This window comes from Pituophis catenifer, unplaced genomic scaffold (genome assembly GCF_029215685.1).
Source record: "Pituophis catenifer annectens isolate HBS135680 unplaced genomic scaffold, rPitCat1.0.hap2 SCAF_1, whole genome shotgun sequence".
Lineage (NCBI taxonomy): Eukaryota > Metazoa > Chordata > Lepidosauria > Squamata > Colubridae > Pituophis > Pituophis catenifer.
Window position 1 is genome coordinate 111,080,744 of NW_027256881.1, and position 27,816 is coordinate 111,108,559.

Here is a 27,816-nt window from a genome sequence, read left to right on the forward strand (position 1 = left end):
TTCCAAGTAGGAGCTAAAAGGCAGTGTTGTCAGCCCTGCAGAGTAGACCAGATCAGGAAATTGACTCCACAGGAAGACTGGAACTCTACTTTATTGAAATGGGCTCTAGTAACCCTTGCAAGCTGGTTGTGTTTCCCCCTTCAATCTTTTATCCCAGGGAGGAGCCAGTCTGAGCTTCTTCCTAATACTATTTCTTTACCCAGGTTTTAAGGAATGCTCTGTCCCCTTTGTTCACATACAGTAACAGTTTCTGAATATTTTCTTCAAAGCTCTCTCCTTTTCACACCTCAGGATACAGTCAGTTTCTAATTTGTTTAACCATTTCCGCTGGCAATTAGTCAAATAGCAATGATCAGGTCTTATGCACAAACACATCATTTGTGGATAAGCAAGAAATCAAATCAAGAAAACAATAGCAGAAGGAACTAGTTGTCAGTGATTTTTCCATTTACAATTATCAGAAAGATTTTAAATGAATATAAAGATGGTATGGCAAAGTGAGTCAGAACTTGAAATACAACGAACAGATGATGAACATATAATTGCTGAAATTGCAAACTTCTGTTGAAATTTAAAGCAGGAAGAACAGGTTACAGAATATATGATTAAATGGGCTAATAATGTTGGTTATAATACATAGATCAGTGGGAAAAGATGTGGCTAAAAGGGTTGAAATGTGTGTTACAGTCTCAAATATATTTTTAATAAAATGATATATTTTGTTGACACGATGCCAGAGAAATTATCTAGAATGTATAAAAGCACTTCAAATGTATGTTGGAAATATGAACAACATGAGACATTTATTATATTTGGTAGTAAAAAGGTAAAGGAGTTCCTGTGGATTTTACTCCGCCATTCATTGCCGACTATAGTGAATTTTGCTCATCTCCATTTCAAAGCCATTGAGCCAGCGCTGTCGGAAGACATTTCCACATCATGTGGCCAGCAAAACATCATGGAGCATTTACCTTCCCACCAAAATGGTATCTATCTATTAGCATTTGCATGCTTCCAAACTGCTAGGTTGGCAGAAACTCTGGGACAAGGAAAGGAGCTCACCCTGTCACGCTGAGCTCCTCTCAAACTGGCTTGCTGGCTTTCCAGCTGACAAGCCCAGCATCTTAACCACCATGTTATTTTTGGTGGCATTTAAAATAAAACATTCTGGATTCCATTGAGTATTGATCTTTAAAATCCTCTAAATCAAAGTATGCATTTGAATCCAAATTCTTTTAGCTTTTTAAAAAATGTTTGGTGGACATGTAAAAAAGCTAAAAAAAGTTTGTATTCAGATACTTAGAGAATTTTAAAGATCAATACTCAATGGAATCCAGAATTTTTCCTTTTAGGGTAAATAGATAAAAGATTAGAAAAAAATATGGCAACTTTAAGATGGGATTAAAAGATATTTGTACTTACAGCTGCTATGAAAAATGTTGGAAGCTATTTTATAATTTCTTTTCCTATTTTCTTCAAGGAAGGGGTTTTTTTTGCACTTTTTGGCTTTGCTTTTTTTCTTCCTTCATGTTAATTTGGACTTTAATAAAAATTATACACTGAAAAACGAAAAGTAGGACACCAAGTAATCCCTCTATTCTATACCACAAGGAAAAGAACTTGGTTGGATGCGGACAAAGTATCCAATGCCTTTATCAATTCAGTACTTTTCTTAAAATCTTGATCAACGCTGCACTCGAAATCCTCTCTAAAGCCAACACAATTTTTACACACCGCTGATTTGTAAACTACGGCTTATGGCTTAATGTCTTAACCTGTAATTTAAACTACGAATGATAACTTTAAACAATGGTTGGAGCAAACAAACCATGGCTTTTCATGTAGGTTTAGCCCCAGGGACAGATACTGACACAGAACAGAGAGAATGAAGGTAACAATGGAGTTTCCAGCTGGCTGGAATAATGTGAATAAGGTAAATAAAATAGGAATCATACAGAGTCAGCTACCTGGATTCTAAAGGACCCTCTCTATTCACATTATTATAAGGGAAAAATGTGCTTAGCCCCATGAACTCTAAAAGACCCTCTCTATTGTAAGAAAGAAATGTGCTGGTTTGGAAGAACAATATTTGTTTGGAAGATTACACTAAGTCAGATAAATTACATCCTGGATAACATATATATCTTCTGAAGGGACCTAGTTGTCAAGGACATCCTGGATAATATATATATATCTTCTGAAGGGACCTAGTTGTCAAGGATGTAAGGACATCCATATGGAACCAAGGAAGACATAAATCTATGCATCAGCAATCACAGAACTAATAAAGGACGTTTAGCTACGATAATCTTATGAACTAGAAAATAATATAGGAATTTAGTAATTAGGAAATGTCAATTATTGTATAATGGATGTATGTTAACCATATATGGAAAACTGCTGTGCCAGCAAGGTCCTTTGTCTTGGATATGTATAAAAGCAGTCCTACCAGGGCTCTTTCTTTGTTCAGATAGCAAGAACCAATCTGCCTCTGAACCTTGCGCAATAAAAACTGTCTCTGGCTGACCCAGGAATGTTGTTTGGTCCCATCATTCCATATCAGGAAAACTAAAGGAAAAAAAAAAGAGGAAACAGACATAAAGGGTTAGAAAGAAACGACCAACTAGGTAGGGCATTTCCAAATTCCCAATGAGCAGCTATTTTCCACCGCCCCCTCCCCCTCCAGGTTCGAAACCGCTTGCTCTCCATAGGCAGCAATGGAGAAACGTAACGCACAAACATTCAACTCAGGGCAACCCTTAATAATAATAATAATTTAAAAAAAAAAAGCGTACAGATGCCGGACAGAAGGGCGTCCCCGTCCGCGAGGTACGCCTGATTGGTCTAAAGCCTGGCGCATGGCATCCCATCCCGCGTTTCCATTGGCTGCTGGCCACCCATGTAGAACTCAGTGGGAACGCGGCCAGCTAGGATTACTTTCTTTCCCGAGGGACGGCTAATCGGCGAGCAAGGAGGGGAGGAATGGATGCGAGGTAGGCGGTTTAGGAAGCTGGTTTAAAATCTGGAAGAAAAAAAAAAGCAGCTTTTCTAATAAGAATGGTCGCTCGGACAAATGCAACGCTTGAGAGATGCAGATAGTTCGATGTTTAAACCGGAGTGCATTTTACCCGTCAGGAGGCGGCTGGACGGAAGGAACAGGGAGCCCTGATTCCCAAAGTATGCTGTATTTTGCAAAACTCATATTGCTGCTCTTTTGCGGGGTCCTTCTCGGAGAAAGTAGGAAGCACAGAAAGGGGAGATGGACGGCAGAAGCCCAGGTGCAAAAAATAAGGTAAGGAGAGCCTTACGATTAAATCAATGTATCCCTTTTCCTCTACTTTGGTTTCCCTCTACTTGCATGTATTTGCGGAGAGGTGTAGTTTTTGCGAGTTTTATTATACGTTCCTGCATAAGAAGTTTATAAAGAGCGCGCGTTGTACTAAAAGTACAAGTACAGTAAATAGAAATGTTTATGGTTTCCAAGATTTCTTGTCCCGACGAGCATTAAAAATGCCTCTGAAATCCATGTGGTTTTCATTCTTGACTTTGTGAGTCAGATGGAGTTCGACCACAAACCAGGTTGCTGCTGAAACAGGAACTCTGTTCAAAGCAATCAGAAAACACGCAAGAATGATTTCCTAGGAAATCCTGAATTGTTTTTATGCTGTTATACTGTTAGGTAGCAAGTCGTATTTTCACAGGATTTAAAAGAGAAGGCAGCTTCTGGAGAGATGCTAAACTCTAGGAGTTGCATTTAACACAATCTTCATCTGGGATGCCACTTAGAATCCTGCCGGATCTGGACACTGTTGGGCCAAAGCTTTGAGAAAAAAAAATTCTGTAAAGAGTTGTTGCAGTTTAAGAAATTGTAATTGGAACATGTTTAGTTGGAGAGAAATAATGTTTAGTCGAGTAAGTTTTATTACTAATTAAATTTGCAGCTGTCCTGTTATTATTGATCCCTGGGCATTTTATTTATAAATGAATTGAGTATTAATGATGAAAAACAGCTATGGAATAGCAAGAAAGATCTTTAAAATTATCAGGTTTCATGTCAAGGTAGCATGTTTATATAGGGGAAAAATAACCTAAAATAGTTGCCAAACCCTGAATACATCTTGCTCTTGAATTCTGCTGTCCAGTGAGAATTGCTCCTTTTCAGACTACTTGGCTAACTCAGGCGTGCAAGCTAGATTTATTTAGCAAAACTATAAGTTTTTTCTTCCCTTTTCTATTTTTTCATCTTTTAAGCTTTTCCAAATCTTCCCCAAGAGCGTGTTGCTGTTCCATGCCAGTTAGGATTGCAGAGGTATATAGGCTTGGAGGAAGAATTTATCTGCTGTTGGACATACAGCTCAATATTAGGATTTGGGGAAAAGGTTAAGACTTGGTAAAAGAGTAGTAAAGTTCCAGACCAGTGGAGGAAAAAAGATGTACCAGATTTGCACAAAACAGTTTTCCAGTGTGAATGCTGAACTAGATAATCAGTTGCTGAAAAAGTCCAATGGCCTTTCATCTGATAGCATTTTCTCAGGAAAATATGATATGAAGATTAACATGGAAGCAAATACAAGTATACTGTAAAATGGGGACAAATGCTTGGGAAGGGACAGACACTAACAATGATTTTTTTGGGGGGAAAAACCCTTTTGTATGACTGGACTACTGGTTTATTAATAAAACAAATGGGTGAAATATATGGGATTTGGCCCTGCATAGTTAGCACGCAAACTAACTAAAGCCTTCCAAAACATCTTATGTAAACCTAAAGACTGAGTAGCTCAAAAAGAAAAAAACGGGCATCATCTACAACATACAGTGTAAGGATTCTAACAGCCACTATGTAGGACAGACAGGCAGAAGATTAACAGAGCACATCCATGAACGCCAACTAGCAATGAGAAGACCAGATAAAACACTCCTTAATTTCACAACATATGGACAGAGTTAACCATACTTTCAACTGGGAAAACTGAGCATCCTAGACCAAGGTAAATCCAAAAATGCTAGGAAATTTCAGCTTGACATTCAGACAAATAAACCACCAAATATATACATAGGCATAAACATCATTTACAGACCATTCAAACGAGACAATAAAAAAGCTAAAAAAGGAAAGAAAAAGACCAGAATACTTCTTTGCCAGCAATCAGCACTCAGGTAAACAGGGATTAACACCAGGATTGAAACTAAACAATCAAGCAGCAAACAATTCCTAATGAAGGAATTACCAACTCAGATAAACAACAGCCTAATCAAGAAACTAACCATGAGTAAACAACACCTTCACCAATACTGATAGGACAAGCTACTGTATGTAAATAGAGAGTAAAGCCCACTCTTGTTTAGCACTAGCTGAAGATGTTACCTAGTTGGATAAAAAAACATCTGCAAACAGACGATTTTAGAGAGCACAAAGGATTCATAAATAAATATTTAGTATTCTATCCATAATATCATGCAGAATGTATTAGTAAAATATGTAATATGAGCAAAGTGGTCCTTCAGGTGCAGCTTTTCTCATTTCAGTTGGGCAGAGAAGGCAAATTTCCCAGGCTTTTCCTATTTACCCATAGAGCAATCTATGTACCTTGAGGTTAGTTGGCCTTACTTATAGCACATATGTGATTTAGTTTGATTGGCATGTTTCTAAACATCCTTGCCAAATTAGAGTCCCCAAGATTGGGGGAAAAGTCAGTGTTTTGACAGTCTTCAATTTATTATCATAATTGAGCCTGGATTTATAGTCCTAAATTGTGCCTGTTAAGTGGGTTACAATGTGACAAAGCCTGATTTCACGACCTTTATTGTGGTGGTCAATAACTGAATCACCACAATTAAGCAAATGCAGTGAATCATTAAGCGAATCCATTGTTCATAATGAGATTGATTGATTGATTTGCCAGAAAGCAGAAGTAAATGTTGGTTTCTGACAAAAAAAAAAAAAAAAACATCATGAATTTAAGTCACATGACCATGGGTCATTGCAACCAGCCGTAAATGGGGGGCAGGTTGCTAAGTGCCCAAAATTCAATCATGTGACTACAGTGGGAGGGGGGATGTTGGAATTTCAAATCTGGGTTGCAAGTTGCCCTGATTGGGTCTGTTGTAGTTTCCAATAGTCGCTAAGTAACTGGTTGTAAGTAGAGTACAGGATTTACAACAGTTCACTGAAAAAAAGTGAGTTATGACCATTTTTCACACGACCGTTGCAACATCCCCATGGTCATGTGATTTACATTCAGATGTTTGACAACTGACTCACATTTATAACAGTTGCAGTGTCCCAAGGTCCTGTGATCACCTTTTGCAACTTTCTGACAAGTAAAGTCAATGAGGAAACCAGATTCATTTAACAACTGAGTTACTAATTTAACAACTTCAATGATTCACTTAACAAATGCGGCAAAAAAAGTTGTAAAATGGGGCAAAACTCACTTAACAAATTTCTCACTTAGCAACATAAATTTTGGGCTCAATTGTGGTCATAAATTGAGGACTACCTGTATCTGTGCATGCACTGAGAAATAATTAAAGAAGAACTAAACTGGCTGTTTCTGCATTCCTCAGGAAAGAGGAAATGAACCCCCTCCCTCATCAAAAGAAAAAATACTAAAAAGGAGACAAGTTGAATAACATTTGCATCATATGTACTAGATGTAATTTAAACAGAAACACAAATATTCCTCACCAGGCAGTGTGTGAGCAAACTGTATGTGTGATTAGTATATTGTTTTGTGTAATTGGGGGAAGCTTTAATTGTTTTACCCTCTTTTTTTGTGGCTCTTCAACTTGGGACTTCTGTGGTCTTGAGTAGACAGATCAAGCCCAAAGGAGAGGCTGTCAAAATGCAAGACTCTCCTCTAATTGCTGCTCAAGTAGAGCACGTTATTCTGTAGAGTAAGATTTACCCTACCTTGAAGTAACTTTCCAAAAGATTTCTTCTGTGGGAAGATGGAAGATAGTGCAAGGAAGGAGGAGGAAAAAGACAACTTGAAGATGGCCTTGTAAATGGCATCAGAAATGCCCAGATGGTTGACTCTGGTTAATCTGTTTTTAATCTGCTATCAAGCTGTTAATCAATGTATGCATAAGGCAATGTTATTTCACAGGGAATTGGGCTCCGTAAACCCTTTTCCTACTATTTCAACAGTAAAATTGGTTGGATGAAAACAATTATGTATTGTTTTACACTTAAATCTGTTTTTCTCCCAATGGTATGCAGATTTGGTGCTGCAAACTACGTTTTCTCTTGAGTTTTATAGATAATGCACATATTCTTGGAGCTCCTCTTGCCATCTTACCTGATTTCCAGCTCTGCGTTTAAATATTTTTGGGGAGGGCTTATTTTCGGGGGGAGGCTTATTTTAGTGCATGCGCTCAAAAGCCTGATTGGGCTTATTATCAGGGGATGTCTTATTTTCGGGGAAACAGGGTATGTAGTACAAATCCTGTTCTCAAACTTCAGAGGTTTTGACCATATTTTAGTGGAGCAGACATTTGGAGAATTGTGATATATACAGGCAGTCCTCAACTTATGACCCACAAGTGAACCTAAAATTTCTGTTACTAAGTGAGACAGTTAAGTGAATTTTGTCCCATTTTATGACCTTTCTTGCCACAGTTGTTAAGTGAATCAGTTAAGTTAGTAACACAGGTGTTAAATGAATCTGGCTTTCCCATTGACTTTGCTTGTCAGAAGGTCACATGACCCCGGATCACTACAAAGGTCATAAATATGAACCAGTTGCCAAGCATCTGAATTTTGATCACGTAACAATGGTGATGCTGCAACGGTTGCTAATGTGAAAAATGGCCATAAGTCATTTTTTTACTGTTGTAACTTTGAGCAGTCACTAAACGAATTGTTGTAAGTTAGGACTATCTGTATATATACACACATACAGTAAATGAAGAATGTAATTTCATTTAGTGCGTATTATTATAATTTTACCCGTTCCAATATCAAATCAGTCCAAGGATCAGATATTTAGCAAGATTAGCAATGATACCTGCTTACCAATGTGTTCTATAGCAGGGTGGATAAAAATCAATGATTTTTTTAAAAAAATAAAAAAAAAATCAGATTTTTTTGATTTAAATCGGATTTTTTTTTATTTTTATTGAATTTATTTTAATAAAAAACTTTTGGGGTAAAAATCTATTGTAAGATAGTTTTCTATTTAAGATACATAAATAATTTAGTTTATTCAGCATGAAATGGACCTTAGTTATGTAGCATGAGGCTGCATATTCTGCAACACTGGGACTATCGGTGAGTCAACAGTGGGTCAAAGGAGTAGCAGAGATGACAGTTGCTCTTTAAAAATTATGATTTAAATCGAGTTGATTTAAATCAAGCCTTTTTACTAGTGATTTAAATTGTGATTTAAATCAACTTGATTTAAATCAAATCCACCCTGTTCTGTAGTTTGGGAGTGAGGCAAGTCAGTATCTTTTCCTGAAGAACTGTTAATGCCTAGCTATCTCCATATTAACAGGGCCACCAGATTTGGACTTTGAAGATCCAGCCAATTGCTAGATCTGCTGGCTGGAGAATTCTTTTGAGTTGAAGTCCACACATCTTAAAATTGCTGAAATTGAGAAACAGTGTGATATTTTAATGGTAGAGATCCTTCCCATTACCAAAACTTTTATTTTTATTTCAGGTTATACCAATAAAATTAGAAAAAAAAATTTTTTTGAAATATTGAATAAAATAACATCCAAATTTATATGGCAGGGGAAGCGCCCACATATTAAACTTAAATTACTACAGGACACAAAAGACAGAGGAGGAACAGCACTCCCAGAATGGGAACTTTATTATCAAGCGGCTGGTTTATCCTGGTTAAAAGAATGGATTGAATTAAAAAATAATAGAATACTAAAGAGAAACAATGTGATAGATGATAGCCGATAGTAAGCTTTTTGCATCTCTTTGCTGTTATCTAATAGTCATTTGGATTTTATATCCTTGGTCAAATACCCATTTGAAGGAGCATTAGAAGCACCATGTTATTTAGCTATCTAGTACAGTGCAGCCTTGTTTACCCATAATACTCATTCATTTAAACAGAGTATGCTGAATTCAAAGTTCATATGGTTGGGTTTACACCACCAAAATTTCATTCAGTTATGTTTAACTGTACCTTTTAGAGAACCTGTTGCTGATTGTCTTTATTTGTATGAATTCAGGCAATTAATAATATATAATACAATAGATAGAAAGAATTAACCTTTGGATTATTTTTATGGATACCTATTCAGTCAGACCAATCGCATGGAGATATAGCTCAATGAACACGTTAAAGTTGATTCTGAAGAGGGAAACTTAACTACAGATACAATCAGATTATATATTCATACATGAGATCTTATTTCTTTCACTACAGATACAATCAGATTATATATTCTCTACATGAGATCTTATTTCTTTAACTACAGATACAATCAGATTATATATTCTCTACATGAGATCTTATCACAGGTATCTTTGACTTATAACCACAATTGAGCCCAACTTTTCTGTTGCTAAGTGAGACAGTCAGTTGTTAAGTGAGTTTCGCCCCATTTACCACCTTTCTTGCCACAGTTGTTAATGATTCTGGCTTCCTCATTGATTTGGCTTCTCAGAAGGTCGCAAAATGGGATTACATGACCCTGGGACACTGCAACTGTCATAAATATGAATCATCTGAATTTTGATCACGTGACCATGGGGATGCTGCAACGGTCGTAAGTGTGAAAAATGGTTATAAGTCACTTTTTTCAGTGCCATTGTAATTTCAAACGGTCATTAAATGAATGGTAGTAAGTCAAGGACTGCCCGTAGATAAGATGCTGTTGTGTTAGTCAGCATAAAAGGTACTAAAATAGTTTTCTCTGGTCTAGTGCCTGGGAATTTGTTGGTCTATAATACCCATCAACCCTAACACCATGAGGATCATTGTTGTCTGGATGAGGTCCAGGTTAGGGAAAGGCTACTGCTGTAACTGATAGTATCAGTGCATTCAGTTTTCATGTTTTCAATTCCTACGCTTCCGCTTGTGCTCAGGACAACTAGAAGTCCAGATATATGATATTGTAAGGATTTTTCTTATGCTACGTTTTCTCTGCTTCTTCAGGAGAGTTCTTTATATTCCCAATTTAGCACAAAGGTACCATGTTGGGACTTAGATCTGACTCAATATGTTGGCATGCTCTCCCATCATGATAACTTTGGATAGTGAGACAGGCAGCATATAAATTTAATAAATATTAAATCATTTCATGGTCACTCCAGTGCATGGAATCCCTTTGCAAAGATGTAACTTCAGTATATTATTATTAGCAAACTACCCCTCAGCTTTTTAAAGTGGTCCTTCTCACAGTTACCAGAAATTATAGCTGGTATTCTTGTTTTTCAATCTAGTTACTCATATAAAAAGAACTATGACATGACCAAAACTTGGCCAGGGAGCAGCAAAAGGCTTCTGAGAGTAGAGGACCATGATTTCTCCATGAGGCCTGCCTTTGGAGGTAAGAAATGTGTGTTTACTCATCTCTGTAAAGTTGAATGATTCAGCTTAGAAGCTCCAAACAAGCTACTTCAAGCTACTTTTTTAATTAAGCCTCCCAACTGGATGGTGAGATTATGATTTCAGAGCATTGCTAAAACTACAGTATAAATGTACTAGTGATTTTCCAGAAAGAAATGGAAGGATTGTACGTCCATCTTATTGTCAACTGTCTTCAGGAAATCTGGTTTACTAAATGATACTTTTATTCTGGGGAACTATAGATTTTGAAAATATAGAGAAAACACACAACATACTTGTTCTATTGAACTGACTTCATAATATAATTCCCAGAACTCAAGGTAAGTAAAATATTTATTAGCCCAACAGCAGTTGCCTTAAGTTCCTTATATTTAACCATATTAAAGCCTAATACAGTGCATTTTGCTGAGCAATAATTTAGAGGCCAGGCTTGATTTCCCTGACTGGATCCCAAATCTTGGGTTGCTAAAATAGATTACGCAGTTGATAAACACCCTCCTCCCCAAAAAAGCTGAATGGGAGAAAAAAAAACCCCAGGAAATTGCAGCCTCTTTTGTAACATTTTCTCATCCTTATGCTCTTTGACCCCACCCCCACTCCCAAAATGCCATTTTTCCTTGGGAAAGATGGATTCCATATGAACCTGCATTCAAGATTTCTGCTCGCTTGTGGCTAAACCTCTCTTCCCCTTCAACCAAGTCCTTTTCTGTCTAAATAGGAGACACATCTTGTTTTGACCACTCCTAAGTGATTCCTCCACGCCAATGACTTTGCTATTGCTAGCAGATGTTCAGGCATTATTTGTTACAAATATTAACATATAACCATTATGTAAATGTTGCTCTTTGACTCCCTTCCTCAAATTCTGAGTCAAAGCATTTTCATCTAGGTCAGCTCATTTTTCCACCAAAAACAACTGGGATTCCATGAATAAGCAGCTTTAGCTGATACTTAAAATAGCGCTATCTTTTCTGTGGAAGAACAGCCTAAATGTGTTGTAGCAGAGTTGTTATTCATTTCCTCTATCCCCAATTTAGAACAAACATCTTCTACTGTTGGGCCTTTAATCTGGATGTACAGCTGAAAATATAAATGGGCCCACTTCAAGGGCAAACCTAATTGCTAAATTTTATTGTTGTTAATACATTGTCACAGGTGAAAGAATAACACAGTGTCCTACAGTATATAGTATATAACTATCCCGTTGTTTCCAGAGCTTTGGGAGGTTTTCTTGGGTTTGGTTTTCTACATGGGAGTTTGGCACTGCAGGTCCTCTGCCCTACATCCCACCTAGGTGCCTCAGGTAAAATTGAGTCCCAGGTAGTTTTCTGCAACAGAAAAGAGGTAATATAAAGCTTCTGAATTGTACTCTGTTTTCCTTGAAGAGGTTATTATTGTGATTGCACACTATGGCTTGCTCTTGCAGATCTTTTTTTTTTTTTTAATTTGATTTATATGCCGCCCTTCTCCAGAGACTCAGGACGGCTTACAATGCGTTAAGCAATAGCCTTCATACTTTTGTATATTTATACAAAGTCAGCTTATCGCCCCCACAATCCGGGTCCTCATTTTACCTACCTTAGAAAGGATGGAAGGCTGAGTCAACCTTGAGCCTGGTGAGATTTGAAATTGCAGTGATTGCAGGCAGCTGATGTTAATAACAGTGCTTTAGTCTGCTGCGCCACCAGGGCTCATACCAGTTAAACACCCAGCACATAAGGATGAATAGGCACTTTCTGAGCACTCTCAGTACAGTTCAGCCTCCTGGTTTTTTTTTTTTTTTTTTTTTTTTTTGGTCTGAAGGTTTGATGTGGCTGAAATTTTTTGGTCCTTTGGGCTGGGAAGCTCTGGGGCTGAAAATAAACAGGAACAACCATAAGAGCTGAACTACAAGTTCCATGGAATTGGAATGATTCATATAATCTTGGAATGGAAAGTTGGGGGCAGTCAAATTTGCTTGTGCAGGACTCACATATCCATCCTGACTTTCAGTCTGTGTTTGTGTGAAACATTGTCCTCCATCACCTGTTTTTCTTCTGGCAAGAAAAAAAAAGATTAGGTCAGACTAGATTTACTTATTTAAGTACTACAGGAAAGGCTGCATTGAAAATTGGTATCTACAGGGCCTTCCTATTTTCAGGAGAAAGATATTGAAGACACTGGGTTGTTTTCCCTGTGAGGTAGGAAAGCAGCATGAAAAGAGTTTTGTTCAGAAAGATGATATCGGGGGAAATAATTAAGAAACGGCTGTGCAAATTCTCAGCCTCCTTCCAGAATCGCTTTTCAGTTTGTAAAAGAAATTGTTGGAAGGACCATCCAAGGGAGAAACAGATTGTAGTATCAGAGTACAGTAGTTGCATGCCCTACTTTGGCACGCTGAGAAGATGCTCTGTTAAGACTTCTCTAGAAAGCTCTGTAAATCAGAGCCTCTAAAATTTCAGAGCTTTATGTAACAATTTTAAGTATCACTTTAATGAAACAGTTTGAAATAATTTGGAGCTCTAGGAGACTTCAGAACTTTATGAAATACCTGGTTTTGTAGATGCAGGATAGAATGTGCTTGGTGTTATGAGGAAAGCAGAAAGTCTACAGCTTTGCATTTTCCTCATAAGATATGTGTGGATACACACAGGGTGTTGTTGCAAGGGAGAGTAAATGGATGGGAGGAAGTACCCATACGTTTTCCCCTACAAATGCTGCTCTTTCAAATGCTGTCCCTGCCATTTTGGCTGTGGTTGTGTATAAGTTACTGAACACATATTAGCCAACCCAATTCTAGCTTTCTGCAAATCAATTTTCATGTGGCTCAAAATGTTGTTGTATGAGACACCAGAAAATTATGTTGATTGAGTGGCTAATCATAGGTAAGTGCAAATTAGAAATAAAAAAATAAGTTTTTTCCTCAGGCAATGCCCAGCTGAATTAAAAATCAGCCCTAAGGAGAATGGTGAAAAAAAAGGTGGCAGGAGCAGATATAGGAGGGAATCAGCCTCTTAGGCCCTTAATCTCTCATCTTTTGGGGAGAAATTACATCCTGAAAAGAAGAAAGGCTCCCAAAAAATCCAGGCTGGGATTGGAAAGAGACAAAGATGGCATTGTGTGGGGCATAGAGGAATAGAAGCTTGCTACCTAGTCTCTTGGGGGCAGGGGGGGGAGATCAATTAAACTGGGAAAGAATTTACTAGGTAGCTTTATATTACTGGTTCTGTCCCGAACAAGTGCATTAGATTTTTTACTACTATTGCTGACAAGATGATTCATGTGGAAATAATTTCTATTGTTTTTAATTCATTTGAGGAGCACCATTATTTTGCCTACTCCACAGGTACTTCTCCCTGCTGGTGTCCACAGACTCTTCTCATTCTTTTGCAGCAGTTATCAGTTTGGCATAGATGAGACCTCTGGTGAAATTGACAAGAGGCCTGTCAGTTTTTCCTGTTAGCTGGAGGGTGGGGGGGTGGGCAGTGAAAGAGTGGAGTGAAACATAAGAGGGTCCCTTTCAGACCCTTCACCACATTGATGAGGTATTACTTGGATTATTTCTGAAACTGTGCTTATCACTCTTCTGAAAGAGTGCTAAACCCGTGTCTGAAAACAGGTTAGCTGACAGGTCAATGGGACAGAAGACAAGCACAGGAGCAGGTTGGAGGAGGCATCCTTCTATAGCTATCTGTCACTCAGCTTGAAAGTTGGCTGAAGCATCCATCACAGTTGCCCAGCCTGCCCCTGCACAATAAGTGATGATTGGGGTTTTTATTTGCTAGGATGAAACACAGAGTAGAAGGCGAGATGAAGCTTTGGAATCCACCGATTGCTGTCCTTGAGTTATCCTGGATCGAAGCTGCAGGAACAGCATCTCTCACCCACCTCATGACTAAAGCAGGACAGAAGTGAGAAAGAGAATATTAGCTATATGTACACTGCTCAAAAAAATAAAGGGAACACAAGCAAAAGACATCCGAGATCTGAATGAATGAAATAGCCTTATTAAATACTTTCTTCGTTACATACAGTAGTTTTGTGTTCCCTTTAGTTGTTTGAGCAGTGTATAAACTACTCTATGTAAAGAACAAAGTATTTAATAAGGCTATTTCATTCATTCAGATCTTGGATGTCTTCAGCTTGTGTTTCCTTTATTTTTTTGAGCAGTATATTTCAAAATGCATAGTTTATTCCTAACCCTTGAGATATGACAGGATCACCCAAATATTTAGGAGAGGATTGGTATCACAAAGCTGCTACATACATATCTCTTTGTGGCAAAAAACAACAACCCCACAACAATGTCTGTTATCTCTAGCTCTCACTCGTTCCTGGGATATCTTATTTTTGTTGAGGACTAGAAGGCTGGTGCCATGGAGGAAACACTACTTCAACACTCCATGCCATGGAATTCTGTAGGGATATGTTTCTCAGAGGGTACTGCTAAGAAAAACAAGGAATTTATATTTCCCTTTCTCTTCTCTGACTTGAAGCTCTTTCTCACAGCTTGGGTAGGAGTATTAGTACTTTGTGCATCTGGATGCAGGAATACTGATACTTGTTTGTTAGTATTTAAAATGGTACAAGATTCTTGGTGCTCTTTCATTTTGTGAAAGATCCTTACAGATCTTTCTCCATGCCCCATTGTTGCCCACTTCCAAAGGAGCCTTAGAATCACAAAACACAGTAATTTGCATCTAATTATTAATTCATTAAATTTAATCCACTGTGGACCTATAGGCTTAAATTATTTTTTTAAAAAGAAACCTTCCTATCCAGCACTGCTTTAATTCCTAAACGGATGTCCAATAATTTTGTTATAAGATTTGTTTGATAGCTACAGTTGCTTAGTGTTTTTTTAACACTCTCCTCAAGTTGCCTGCTCTCTGCTATGGTATGCTGAGTCCTCTTCATCACATCCGACCCAAGAGGGGGTGATGTCACCTATTTTAGTTTCATGATCCAATTGCTCTGGGAAAATAGGATATCTCCTTTGTAATTGATGTAGCAAAATCTGATAGCTAGGCTTAGCAGTGCATGGTCGAAGAACTAGCCCTAAATGTACATCCAAGAGAAAGAACATGTTTCAATATTACAAATACAAATCCTAAAGAGGAAACCATTTACATGCAGCTGAAATATAACTTAAGGCACCTATTCTGGAATGGACATTTCTTTCATTCTTTTATTCACAAGGAAATGTTAATCCCTTTCAACTCTCAGTTGGACCTTGCCCTCTGTTTGCTTCAACAGTGCTCTTTTCCCATTGCCAACTCTATCTTTACAGCCAACCTCCACCCACCCACCCCCTCATTCCTGCAGGGAAGACATATTAATAATTCAACGTCTCTACAAAGAAGCTGTTCTTTGTTTAATAGATGTAGGAAAAGAAAAACTTATTTCAGAAGTTTCATTCAGTCATTAAGCAAGAACTACTTATATTCAACATCTCAGTTTCTTTCTCTTGTAGGTCCAGCTATTCCTGTTGGGGTGGATGTGCAGGTTGAAAATTTGGACAGTATTTCAGAAGTCAATATGGTACGCTACTTAATGTTAGATTTTTTATCCAAAACCAGATGTGACTTGAATTTTCCCACAGATTAAAGAAAATGTATTATTCCCCCCCCCTCCTCCTCCTCCTCCATCTAGGGAGATGCAAAGTTCTGATTCTTGCTTTTCTGGTGGCCTCAACCATTGTTATTTGATGCTTTGATATTGTCTCTCCATCTTCTTCTGGGTCTGGCTTGTGTTCTTGACCGTCTCCTCTTTATGTATATACCTTATATGGTATAGAACACCAAGACATATATATGTATGTTAAATATTTATTGCACTAACTGTTTTTTATGGTGTAGTAATCAAAATAATATGATGTTGTCAATGGGATGATTGTTACAGATTTTCTTAAAAATTAAGCCTAGTTGGAGTTGAATAAAGCCTAATGTGTGAAGAAGTAACACTGAGAGATTGAAATTAAGACAATGGTCTGTGCATCTGAGGATGCGGAATTAGGTCTCTCAGGAAACCTTGACCTATTTCTTGGCTTCAATGGTTTGCTTTTTTATTTTTTTTAAAAAATCAAGTTCTTGAACTGATTCTCCCAGGAACTAGTCACCATTTGTGCAAGAAATGCAATAATGATTGGACTTGACAGATCATCCTAATGGTTTAATGTGTTTCCAGGCAACTATAGCCTATTCAGTAAACCATCATTAAACCAACCATGCAATATGTGAACTAAGGTAATATTATTATTTGGAGAGCATCTGGGATGCAACAGATGGCCATTGGGAGACAGCCTTCTTCACTGTGATGGGACGGTTCAATTTCTTCTGATTTTTTTCTGATAATTTAAAAAACTCACAATTATCAATTAATATAGTTTTTTATAAGATCAAGAGATATAATCACAAGATATCTCCCACCACCCCACACTTTGTTTCAGGACTTTACAATGACACTGTATTTGAGACATTATTGGAAGGATGAGCGTCTCTCCTTTCCCAGTCGTACGAACAGGAGCATGACTTTTGATGGACGGTTGGTAAAGAAGATCTGGGTGCCAGACATTTTCTTTGTCCACTCTAAAAGATCCTTCATTCATGATACCACCACTGACAACATCATGTTGCGGGTGTTCCCAGATGGCCATGTGCTCTATAGCACGAGGTAATCCCACATTTCTATATGAACTACTCCATATTCTTCCTCCAGTATTGTAATTCAAGCAGATCTTTGTTGCATGGGCTGATTTCAAATATGAATATGTAGCTTCATATATTACCATATTTGTTCTGTCCTCATTACACTGTGTTAGTCTGTGTGCAGCTTGACATGCAGCTAAACCCACCTATCCTTCAATAAAACAGATTGTGTGCGTAGATCTGAATGCTTTATTGAAAGAACAGGATATGGTGAAACTGGGGAAAATAGGGATACATACAATGAGAACCAAATACAAGATTATTGCTGAACATAAGAATTAATAAATACAAGCAATTTAAATTTCACCAGTGATGCTCTGTGTGTGGGATATGGGTTTGTCCTTGGATGACCGTGTGCCACAGATTAAGATGGATTCTTCGTGTTTCTGCCTTCTCCAAATGCTAAAGGAAATGGAGTCTAGCTTCCCAGCTTGCACTTGCTTTGAGAGTGCGGGCTGATGGATAATGGGGTGAGGTCAGCTTCAAACAATATACTTGGTATTTGTCTCTCCAGCCACTAGATGGGGCTAGACAGCAACAACAGTATATAAAAGTTATACAATTATTCTCCTTTGTTGATAACATCAACTCTTATTTTTCTACATGGATTCATTCATATATTACTCTATTAATCCCATGCCTGTAGCTCTTTCTTTGTAATGACATCAACTCTTATTTTTTTATTTACTCTAGGATCACAGTGACAGCAATGTGCAATATGGACTTCAGCCGTTTCCCCCTAGATTCACAGACGTGTTCATTGGAGCTTGAAAGCTGTCAGTAGCTTTTATTTATCTTTGGTGGTAAAACTACAGGGATAACAAATTAAACAGCAGACAATCTGTTGACTTTACTGATAGCCATTATTTCTGCTTGAGTTGGTTACTTCTTTGCTTTAAAGCAGAGCCAACTAAAATAAAACTAAACTAAACTAAACCTACAGTATCCATTCTTCTGCCTTTAAAATACACTATTTCCTCTGCCTTTTCATGTTCAAGGAGAGATAAAAAAAGATGATTGTGGATGGGGGACTCACAGAGTGCTTTTTTAAAAAAAGGGGGAGTGCATTGGGGAGATTATGTCCAGTAGATGAATAACTATAGATGGGACTCTGATTTTCTGGACTACTTTCTCTTTGGAGAACTACTTTTGTTTCTCTTAACTGCATGAAACCCATTTGAAGCTTTTAATGTAGTTTTCATTTATTTCCAACCTCTAAATTTAGAAAATCAGTATGCAGTGGGGTAGTCTGATGGGTTTTGGGGGAGTCATGAAAGATAGGCCTCTGATTAATTGGCCTATTTCATAATTTTGCTGCTGACTGGTAAAATAATTATTTTGCCGTTTCTACATCTTACCTTTGCAGATGCATATACAGATGAAGATTTGATGTTATATTGGAAAAATGGGACCGAATCCCTAAAAACAGATGAAAAGATTTCTTTGTCTCAATTCTTGATTCAAAAATTTCACACAACCTCCAGACTTGCTTTCTATAGTAGTACTGGTATGACAAGAACATTTCACCCCATTCTTTCATTCTTTATTAATTTTTTAACTGTATTTCCTTTGACAAACTCAGGCAGCCCACTTGGTCTTCCTGTACTCCTGTACTTCCTGTTCTTTTTAATTCTCCCAACTATCCTGTGCAGCATATAGTATTAGAGATAACTGAGATACTGAGTTTTTCACAGTTTTTAAAGTGAGCTTCATTGCTAAGTACATATTTAAATCTTTGATGCCGGTACAGAATTTTAAAAACCACATCACTGTGGCCTTGTGTTCTCTATTCATACAGTTGCTTGGTGAATGTAAATAAAGCATCTCATGTAAACCAGTGATCAACAAAGTATATTTAATCAAACATTAAAAAGCTTTTTTGCTATCTCATCTAATATAGCGGTAATAAGACTTCCTAACATTTTCTCATGTTATTTACAAAATGAGGTAGTTATTGTTAAAGTAGCATTTAGGATTTTTTTAAAAATCAAATGCACTTTCTGTATAATTCAGGCTTCAGAATAAAAGTGCAAAAAGACAATAACTTTCTTGAGAAGACATCTCTCCAGATACTACAGAATTACAACTATCAATGCCTTCGCTATTGAACGGGACTTCATTGTTTTTTCTTTGAAGACGTTTCACTTTTCATCCAAGAAGCTTCTTCTGCTCTGACAGGATAATGGGGAATGGAAGAATCTATCCTGTCAGAGTTGAAGAAGCGAAACATCTTCAAAGAAAAACCAAGAAAGTCCAGTTGCCTCCTGAAAAAACACCTTTGGGACAACCATGACCTGGATGACTAAGAATCTCTACAGACCTTCACTATTAAAGAACTTGCTGGGGCAGCTAGGCTGTGTACTTCAGCATTGTTTCCCTTTTTTAATGGAAGATACGTGGTTTATAACAATAAGATTAAGTTACTGTTTTTTCAGTGGTGTGTCTTCAGCATCATTGTACTGTTGTAAACAGCATAATTGTTAGAAGGACAAATACAGTACTTAAATTCTCTCCTTCTCCCTCCCCCCCCTTTATATCTCTGTCACACACACACACACACACACACACACACACACACACACACACAGAGAGAGAGAGAGAGAGAGAGAGAGAGTCTATCAGCATTTTTATTTTCTTCTTTTTGTATTCTTTCAATCTATCTATTTTTTCCTCCCTCCCCTCCCCTCCCTTTCTTTATATTTTATCTGTGTGGCATATAAGATGCCTTTTCTGTTGACTGTTCATGTTTCTGCTCACTTCACATTTTAACATTTTTCTTCAATAGGTCGGTACAACCGCCTTTACATTAACTTTATTCTACATCGCCATATTTTCTTCTTTCTGCTCCAAACATATTTTCCTGCCACGTTGATGGTCATGTTATCCTGGGTTTCCTTCTGGATAGACCATAGAGCTGTGCCTGCAAGAGTGTCATTAGGTGAGGGGTTCCTGTCTAGATACATAAGATATGGCATGACTGTTTCTTAAACATATCTCATTTATATGCATTCGTTTTGATTTCTATGTCTAAGATTTCTATCCTAAAAGTAAAATAGGGCAAGGTATGCAAAAGGTATATATTTTGCTTTGTCTTCACAGAAATAAAAATATATCTTAGAAATTAATCTTTTATAGATTAGTCTTAGCTATAAAATGTTTATTTTATTGAGTTAGATTTAATTAGGTTAATTAATTAGATTTATATGACTGCCTAGGTCACCAGAGTGACTTAGTGAATAGCAACAAATAAAAGCACATACAAAATTAACAACCAATATATAAAAGCACCAAAGTAAAAACAAATTTAATAAACTTCCAGGCCCAGGAACACCTCCAGGCCTGGGAAGCTTCTCAGAAAATGAGCAGAGTTGGGATCAATCTTCTCATGGTGTCCCTTTTTCCCCAAAAATAATTTTATTAAATATTATAATCACAATAGTAAAAACTAATAGAGTAAAAAAATAGAATAAAAGGTGCAAGGAAAAAAAAAATGGAATTAATAAAATTTGAAGAATATAGTAAAGAAAAAGAAACAAAACATATAAAGAAATGATTTCCAACTTTCAGTCACAAGTATAAGCAATTTTAATAATTTTCACTTTTAAATTACAACAATATCTTCTTCCCATATCCCATCTCTTATCTATAAAACAAATCCATAAAGCATAGTTATTTTAGTTTTTGTGTCAGCAGAAGTCCATTAAGGATTACCAGAAATAAATAATCTATTTTAACCTTGATGAAATAAACCAGTTATATTCCTTAATCTTTAGTGCATTCAAATAACATCATAGAACTTGTTTTCTTTTCATTTTTTCTTTGTCCCTTCAAAACTTTAACATGTCTCTTTTGTAAGACCAATATAAAAAAAATATCCAAGTCAATTCTCTTGGCTTGTTGTTTATGTGCAATTTTAATTGTTAAAATATCAGTCTGTTTCCTTTGTATGTCCACAGCAACATCTTTTTCAGTAGTACAGTATAGTTTTCTAGCCTGTCATTTGTCATTTGTAAATCCACTTTCAATTCTGTCTTGTAGGTAAAACCTATTTCTCTTTCATAATATCTTTTAGATACAGTCTAAGTATGGAGGCTGGTGTCATTGTTAATATTAATTTTTAGTTCCATTTTTCAAAAATGTCCAATATTTCCAGTATTAGAATATTTTATGCCATTCTGTAACACTTAGCAAGTTTGTATTCTTCTCTTTTAACTGAAATCTGTAGTTCCCTTTAGTGTCCAATTTTTGAAATGTTTTTTTTTTAAAAAAATTCAAAACAAAAGCATTTTTCAACAGGAAAATTAATTATAATTAATTCCCAAATCTTATTTGAAATTTATATTGACCCTTATTCATCTGTATCTTTCTAAAATCATTTTTTTTTTTGCTGTTTTTTTAAAATTAAGCTTGTACAGATAGTCCTTGAGGTACAATCCTAATGGGACTTGTCCATTCAGGTCATAAATCTTGTAAATCTGTTGTAAAATGAGTCAGACTTATTTTAATGACAGTTTTTTACTACACTCATTAAGCAAATCAACCGGGATGTTAAGTGAAGGAAGATCAGATGTGTTATTTGCTTCTTTTTGTGAAAGAACCAAAGACCCAGTTTGTGGGGGCAATAAGATGACTTTGTATAAAATATACAAAAGAATGAAGGCTATTGCTTAAAGCATTGTAAGCCGCCCTGAGTCTCCGGAGAAGGGCGGCATATAAATAAAAAAATAAAAATAAAAAAAAAAATGACCTCTGCGATTGTTAAGTGAACCCACAAGGTTGAGAATTTGCAGGGCTCCCTGGTGGAGGATCCAGAAGGAACTGCTGCCATCCACCCATCAGCTCTTCTGGCAAGGCGAGTTGGCCCTCTGCCTCCAAACTGCAGCATTTCCATGCAAGTGCCTGGACTTAAATTGGGGTGGGGGATAAATTTGCCGGGCTCCCATGGAGCCTCCAGAGGGAACCATTGCTCCCCACCCATCAGCTGTTCTATAAGCAATTCACAGTAGTACTGTACACACTAAGCCTCTAAGCAAAAGCAAGGAAATGCAGTACAGTAGAACGCAAAGAAACTTTCTGCAAGCAATCTCAAAACACATGCATGCAAACAAATACAGTATAGTATGCAAAGAAACTTTACTCAATGTACTTTCTGTAGATGCTGGCTAGTATTTCCGCAAGCAATTTCAAGAAACGAAGGGGAAAAAAAACCCTATAAAGTATTTACAAACAAGTACAGTATTATAATGAAAAAAGGAAAGTACTCACAAAGGCAACTGTCATCCTCCAATCCTCAAGGCAACAGCAACAAAAGAAGCAACAAGAGCAGTAATGAGAGACATACTCCTCTACATGGTATCAATGAGAAGGGGGGGGGAAGCATGCTGGCTGCAAAGTTCCTGATCTTGATTGGTCATGTGATGGAAAAAAAGGTGCTTGAGTACAAGGACCTTGGAAATCATGTCATAACTGCAGGCAACTTCTGGATCCCCAAAAGGGAGGTCACACGTCTAAAAATGGCTGCCTCTTCAGGAGTCACTATATCCAGGTCACATAACTGCAGAGGTCTCTTGTTGGTTGAAATGTTGAACCTCTATTATAAATACACTTTGCGAGTACATTTGTAACTTTGAACAGTTGTTAAACAGCCTGTTGTACCTGAAGGACTACCTGTAGTTAAAACTTCTTTTTGTTAAGGCAACACCCCCACCCCCCTGGGCTTTCAAATTTATTAATCCAAAGGTTTCTAATAGCTGAAAAAACATAAGCTATTTCTAAAAGTGATTATAAAAGTATGCAAATTTAATGTCCTTTCAAAGGTGCCAACTGGTTTGTCAGGGCGCTGATTAATCCCATTCTGCCTTTGGGATAATTGCACCTTGATTAAGAGGAGTGGATCGAGACCTTTCCTTGCCAGCATACTTTAAGAAAACAAAACCCGAAGATATATCTTCTAAGAAAACTCATTTATTTGTTATAAAGAAAATAAAACATCTTACTAATCTAATAGTTAGATTTTTGATAAAGTTCGTGCCGGCTACTTCTCAGCAGCCGGACCTTTGTTGGCAGGAGAAGAAAGAAAAGAATGAGAAGGAATGTGGGTGGAGGACATGCACAGTTTAGCTTACTGATAAGGATTCTTGGCAAGCTACAGAAAGTCTGATAGTCCAGAAATGAGAGCTCAGCTGGTAAATAAAAAAACGCAGTGAGTAGGATGACTGGTCCTTTCTCTGCCAAAGACTGCTGTCTTGTAACCATTTGTAAAGCAAATGGTCCTTGTTAGCAATAGATGAGATTTTTTATAAAAAAAATAAAAATCTGGCAAGCAACAGAGCCTAGGATCTCAGAAGTCTCAGTTATTGGATACTTAACAGGTAATGCCTAGGGATGGTAGTTACTGCCTGATGATAGTTATTCAGTATAAGCTCAAGAGGTTTGCATTTTTACTATCATTTCCACAAAGACTTTGAAATTAACTGTATCTGGTTATTAGGCTTGATTGATAAGCTTGTTGCTTGATTGTGTTAATGCCATCTTTCTACATGTGGCTTCTTCAGGAATCACAATAGTCCTGACCATGTCTACCATCATCACTGGTGTCAACGCCTCCATGCCTGGCGTTTCCTATATCAAGGCTGTGGACATTTACCTCTGGGTCAGTTTTGTGTTTGTCTTCCTCTCGGTCATTGAATATGCAGCGGTGAATTACCTGGCAACAGTGCAAGAGCGAAAGGAGCAAGAAAAGGTGAGAAATGCTTACCAAGTGCCTGGGTTTATGACTATATTCGAGCAGCCTTCTCCAACCCAGCTGGCCCTGTTGGGGAAATCCATAGTAGAAATTTCTGATGTACATACAGGTAGTCCTCACTTAATGGCCACAGTTGGGACCAGCCATCTCATTGTTAAGCAACACAGTAGTTAAGCTAGACAACACTACTGTAAACTATATTTCCATCACGTGTCAACCCTGAAGCCATTTTGGGAGCATCTTCAGGGCTGCCATAGCTACGCTGGTTGAAGCTGTAGGAACAGGAAGTGGATGTATAGATGACGAGACTTATAGCTAAAATAAAATTCTTTCTCCTGGGAATCAAGGACGTTCTCACTAGGTGCTGGGGAGGCATGGACTGAAACCAGCTGGGGTTGGGGATGTGATCGGATTGGATTGTGCAATGGACATGTGGATTGGGGAAATGACTTAATTTGGGTGGGAAAACCGTGGGACCTTCAGAGTTGAGTTTTCACCAGATATGCCAATATGACATGCCTAATAAGTCTGTACCTTGAGGAACACCTAGGCCTCAGGTTTGATTGCGTTGGGTCTGTTACTTGGAACCCTGTCACCATGGTCATTAAGAAAATTATCCATCATCATTAAGCTCAACATAGCAGGGCCCAATTTATGATTTTATAGCTGGCTTCTTCATTGACTCTGCTTGTCGGAATCCAACTGTGAAATATGAGTAGATATTACAAAAGTAGGAATTTCATAACAGTAGGAGTAACAGGCAAATAAACTCCTAAGAATTGAACTGGTTAAGTCTGGGACTTTAGCAGAAACAGTTTTGGAGATTAAGAATGGGGAAATTCAATATGGTATTTCCCTAGTTTTACTCTATATTTATTTCAGTCACAGCTGATGGATGGCCAGGAAGCTGTGACTAAACTGACAGGAAAACAAAGCCAATTTCCATGCACAGAATGTACCTATACAGGATGCTTGATGTCATCTGTATGAGATGATATGTTACCCTATTAGTGCTGTTGATGTTATTGTTTTAAGTTGCATAATAGCTGATACAAGCCAAGTTTATTTATATTTAAAATATTTTTTTTCTTAAATGTATAACCAGTTTCCCCAATAAAATGGTAATTTTAATTGTCCAGGGAATGGCAGACTAGAAAGCATTTGAGAATCCTATGGTAGATAAAAGATCTCAATGGGTATATTTGTGAAAGGGCAAGTTCCACAAATCTCAAACCTCAGATCCGATCCTCAAGAGGAGAAACAGCCCCAACAACAATGATTTTTACCATGCAATCCAGATGGATACTCTTCCATTAGAACTGCTTTCTGGTGAAGTCTATAAAATGAAACGCATATGGACATTTGAGCTGATGAAGCCATTTTAATCACTTCAATGAACAAATAAATATGATACTTAGAAATATGAATCTTTGTCTCTATCATTCAAAGTTTTCTCTGTTCTGTTTTGGAAACATACCATCAATATTATCTCAAGTATTTTCCTCAAAACAATTGTAACTCAAATGCAAGTCTAAATTTCTTAAGGAATTCAAGATTAATTTTTTTGCACTTAATGCGACTATTAACTATTAATTAATTTTAAGTTTTCTGGTTAACACTGATGGCATTTCATATATAGTAAAATGGTAATCCCATATATTGAGATTCTGTCTTAGTAATAATTTTGAAAAACAAAAGATCATGATTTATATTTAGGGTTATTTTTCTATTGAGTAGAAGAGCATAGTCTGCTGGTTGTTTAGCTTTAACAGAATAGTCCTGAGTGGAAGAAGGATGTAAGGTAACCATTCTTGTCATTTCTCCTTTACTGTCACAAACCAATTCCTAAACCTGCGGAGAAGATTTGGGAGACAGATACAGGCTGCAGATAGAAAAAGAGATAATGAAAAAAATAATTTGACCATTTCATTCTATGAATTCCACTTGGTGGATCGTGGATTCAACCAAAGTTTAAAAGAACTTGCAAATACAAGAGTACCAAAATTTCATATGAAATTGCAGTGCAATCTTTGTCTTCCGTTTGATTCATATTGTAGTTACATTTTCCTTCTCCTTTATTGTTTTATTTTCCCAGTTTCCATGCATGGGTGGAATTTCTACAAAAGGAATGACAATATATGGCATATACAGTGAGTTGGATGCTTGTAGCCCAGAAGGAGATCCCAAAAATCAAATAGTATCTGAGGTAACTGAGGAGGATAAACAAGAGAAGATGGTGATCCATTTGACTATGAGTAATGAGTCTAACTCATCAAAGAAGAAAGGGCTCAAAGAGCATGTTAGCCTACGTATTATCCAGAACACTCATGCAATTGACAAATATTCAAGGTTAATATTTCCAGGCACCTATATATTTTTTAACATAGTATACTGGTCTGTCTTCTGCTGAACATGCTGTAGCTCTCATTAACTCAGGAGATATGTAGAAGATTCCGGTAATAAAATTTTGGATTCCAAGTGAGAAAATGATCCATCCTGTATCAGCTGTGGCACATGGAAACACTGGATATTTTTCTAAGAAACATTTTATACAATGGTATTAGAGATGATTGACTCAAGCTGGATACTTTCTGCTCTCTGTCCTTTCTTCACAAATGACAAGTTTGCTTTTCATATGTGAAAATACGCAGCTGTTGAACTTTAGTCTCAGCCATTGCAGTGTCATCATAGTAGGCATAAAGACTATACTTATAAAAATGGCTAGGAATCTGCTCTGTGATCTTTATTGAGACAGTTGGAGAAAGATAAATCTGTCAGCCAGCACAATGATGCAGTCCATCTTTATCATAAAGGATTGTTGGCACCCCTTATGAAATTTCTTTCGTTAAGAAGCAGGCGCTGTGAAGCAGTCCCCAAGCTAGATTGACAGGTTAGAATGCATCTGGATACATTCAAGGATCTTGGAAAGGATTGCCCTTATCAGGATCATGCACTTACAAATTTTTCTCAAAAATACATTGATTTTTGATTCAATGTATTTGATTTTCATTATCCTCAACTCAAATTATCCTCAAATTTCACTAAACTGAGCAGTTGATAAGTTAAAAGAACGAAGAAGACATGTGCTTAAATATTAAATATACTTCTAAAGAATGCCTTCAGAAGCAAGTTCTTTGCACTATTCTAGATATCTTTCTTCACCTCGGGCTGTTGCATTTACTGGTCCATGCAAGTATTCTGAATGAAGTACAGGTAGCCCTCATTTAGCAAGTGCTTTATTTAGCAACCATTCATGGTTACCACAGTGATGAAAAAGTTTGCAATCAATCCCCACATTGATGACCTTCACAGGTTTGTAAAGTGAAGGAAAGTTGAAGTAATATCATAAGGACAGTGGCAGTTTCACTTAGCAACCACTATGCTGAACAACCTTGTTGCCAGGCTCAGTTTGTGGTTGCAAAATGAGGACTACTTGTATGTCTGGTGTTCTGTAATCACTTTCAGTGATGTTGAAGGAACCACTAGGCTTCAGTATCTGGAAGCAGCATAGGGCTAGCCCAAGACATTTTGCTGCTGAAATGAAGTGTCCTCTCTCTTCCTCATATGGAAATTGATGGGACTGGTAGTTTTATGATACCTTTAGCCTTCTACCCTTTATCTTAGGCAGATAACATCTGTGACCTCCTGGAGCAAGTTTTTATTCTTGCTGTTTAAAATTTGTCTATAAAGAAGCATAGTTACTTGTTCTTTATAATTCTGTTTCCTCCTTTGCATGTAGAATATGTACTATTTTATAAATCTTTTCAGTAGTTACTTGATAAAATGCTAGTATCCTTTTTGAAAGTAGGATTACCAGGCATTATAAATAGTTTATTTTGCAGTA

The 27,816-nt window shown here is 37.1% G+C and overlaps 1 protein-coding gene across 1 annotated transcript; it reads left to right on the top strand.

Moving 5' to 3' along the window:
- Window positions 1–2,963: 2,963 nt before the first annotated feature.
- Window positions 2,964–27,045, top strand: LOC139324278 (gamma-aminobutyric acid receptor subunit rho-2-like). Its single transcript, XM_070954001.1, has 9 exons — window positions 2,964–3,292; window positions 10,415–10,521; window positions 15,994–16,061; window positions 16,969–17,192; window positions 17,921–18,003; window positions 18,594–18,734; window positions 20,013–20,165; window positions 23,782–23,969; window positions 26,068–27,045. The coding sequence occupies exons 1-9, from the start codon at window positions 3,090–3,092 to the stop codon at window positions 26,380–26,382; spliced, it is 1,482 nt and encodes a 493-aa protein (XP_070810102.1). The 5' UTR covers window positions 2,964–3,089; the 3' UTR covers window positions 26,383–27,045.
- Window positions 27,046–27,816: the final 771 nt, after the last annotated feature.

What these genes read in the sequence shown, in the direction of transcription:
- LOC139324278 (XM_070954001.1), top strand. Translation starts at nt 3,090, where the DNA reads ATGCAGATAGTTCGATGTTTAAACCGGAGTGCATTTTACCCGTCAGGA. An exon ending in CATGAGGCCTGCCTTTGGAG is followed by an intron (nt 10,522 to 15,993) that starts GTAAGAAATGTG and finishes TTTCTCTTGTAG; the next exon opens with GTCCAGCTATTCCTGTTGGG. An exon ending in TTCATTGGAGCTTGAAAGCT is followed by an intron (nt 18,004 to 18,593) that starts GTCAGTAGCTTT and finishes TTACCTTTGCAG; the next exon opens with ATGCATATACAGATGAAGAT.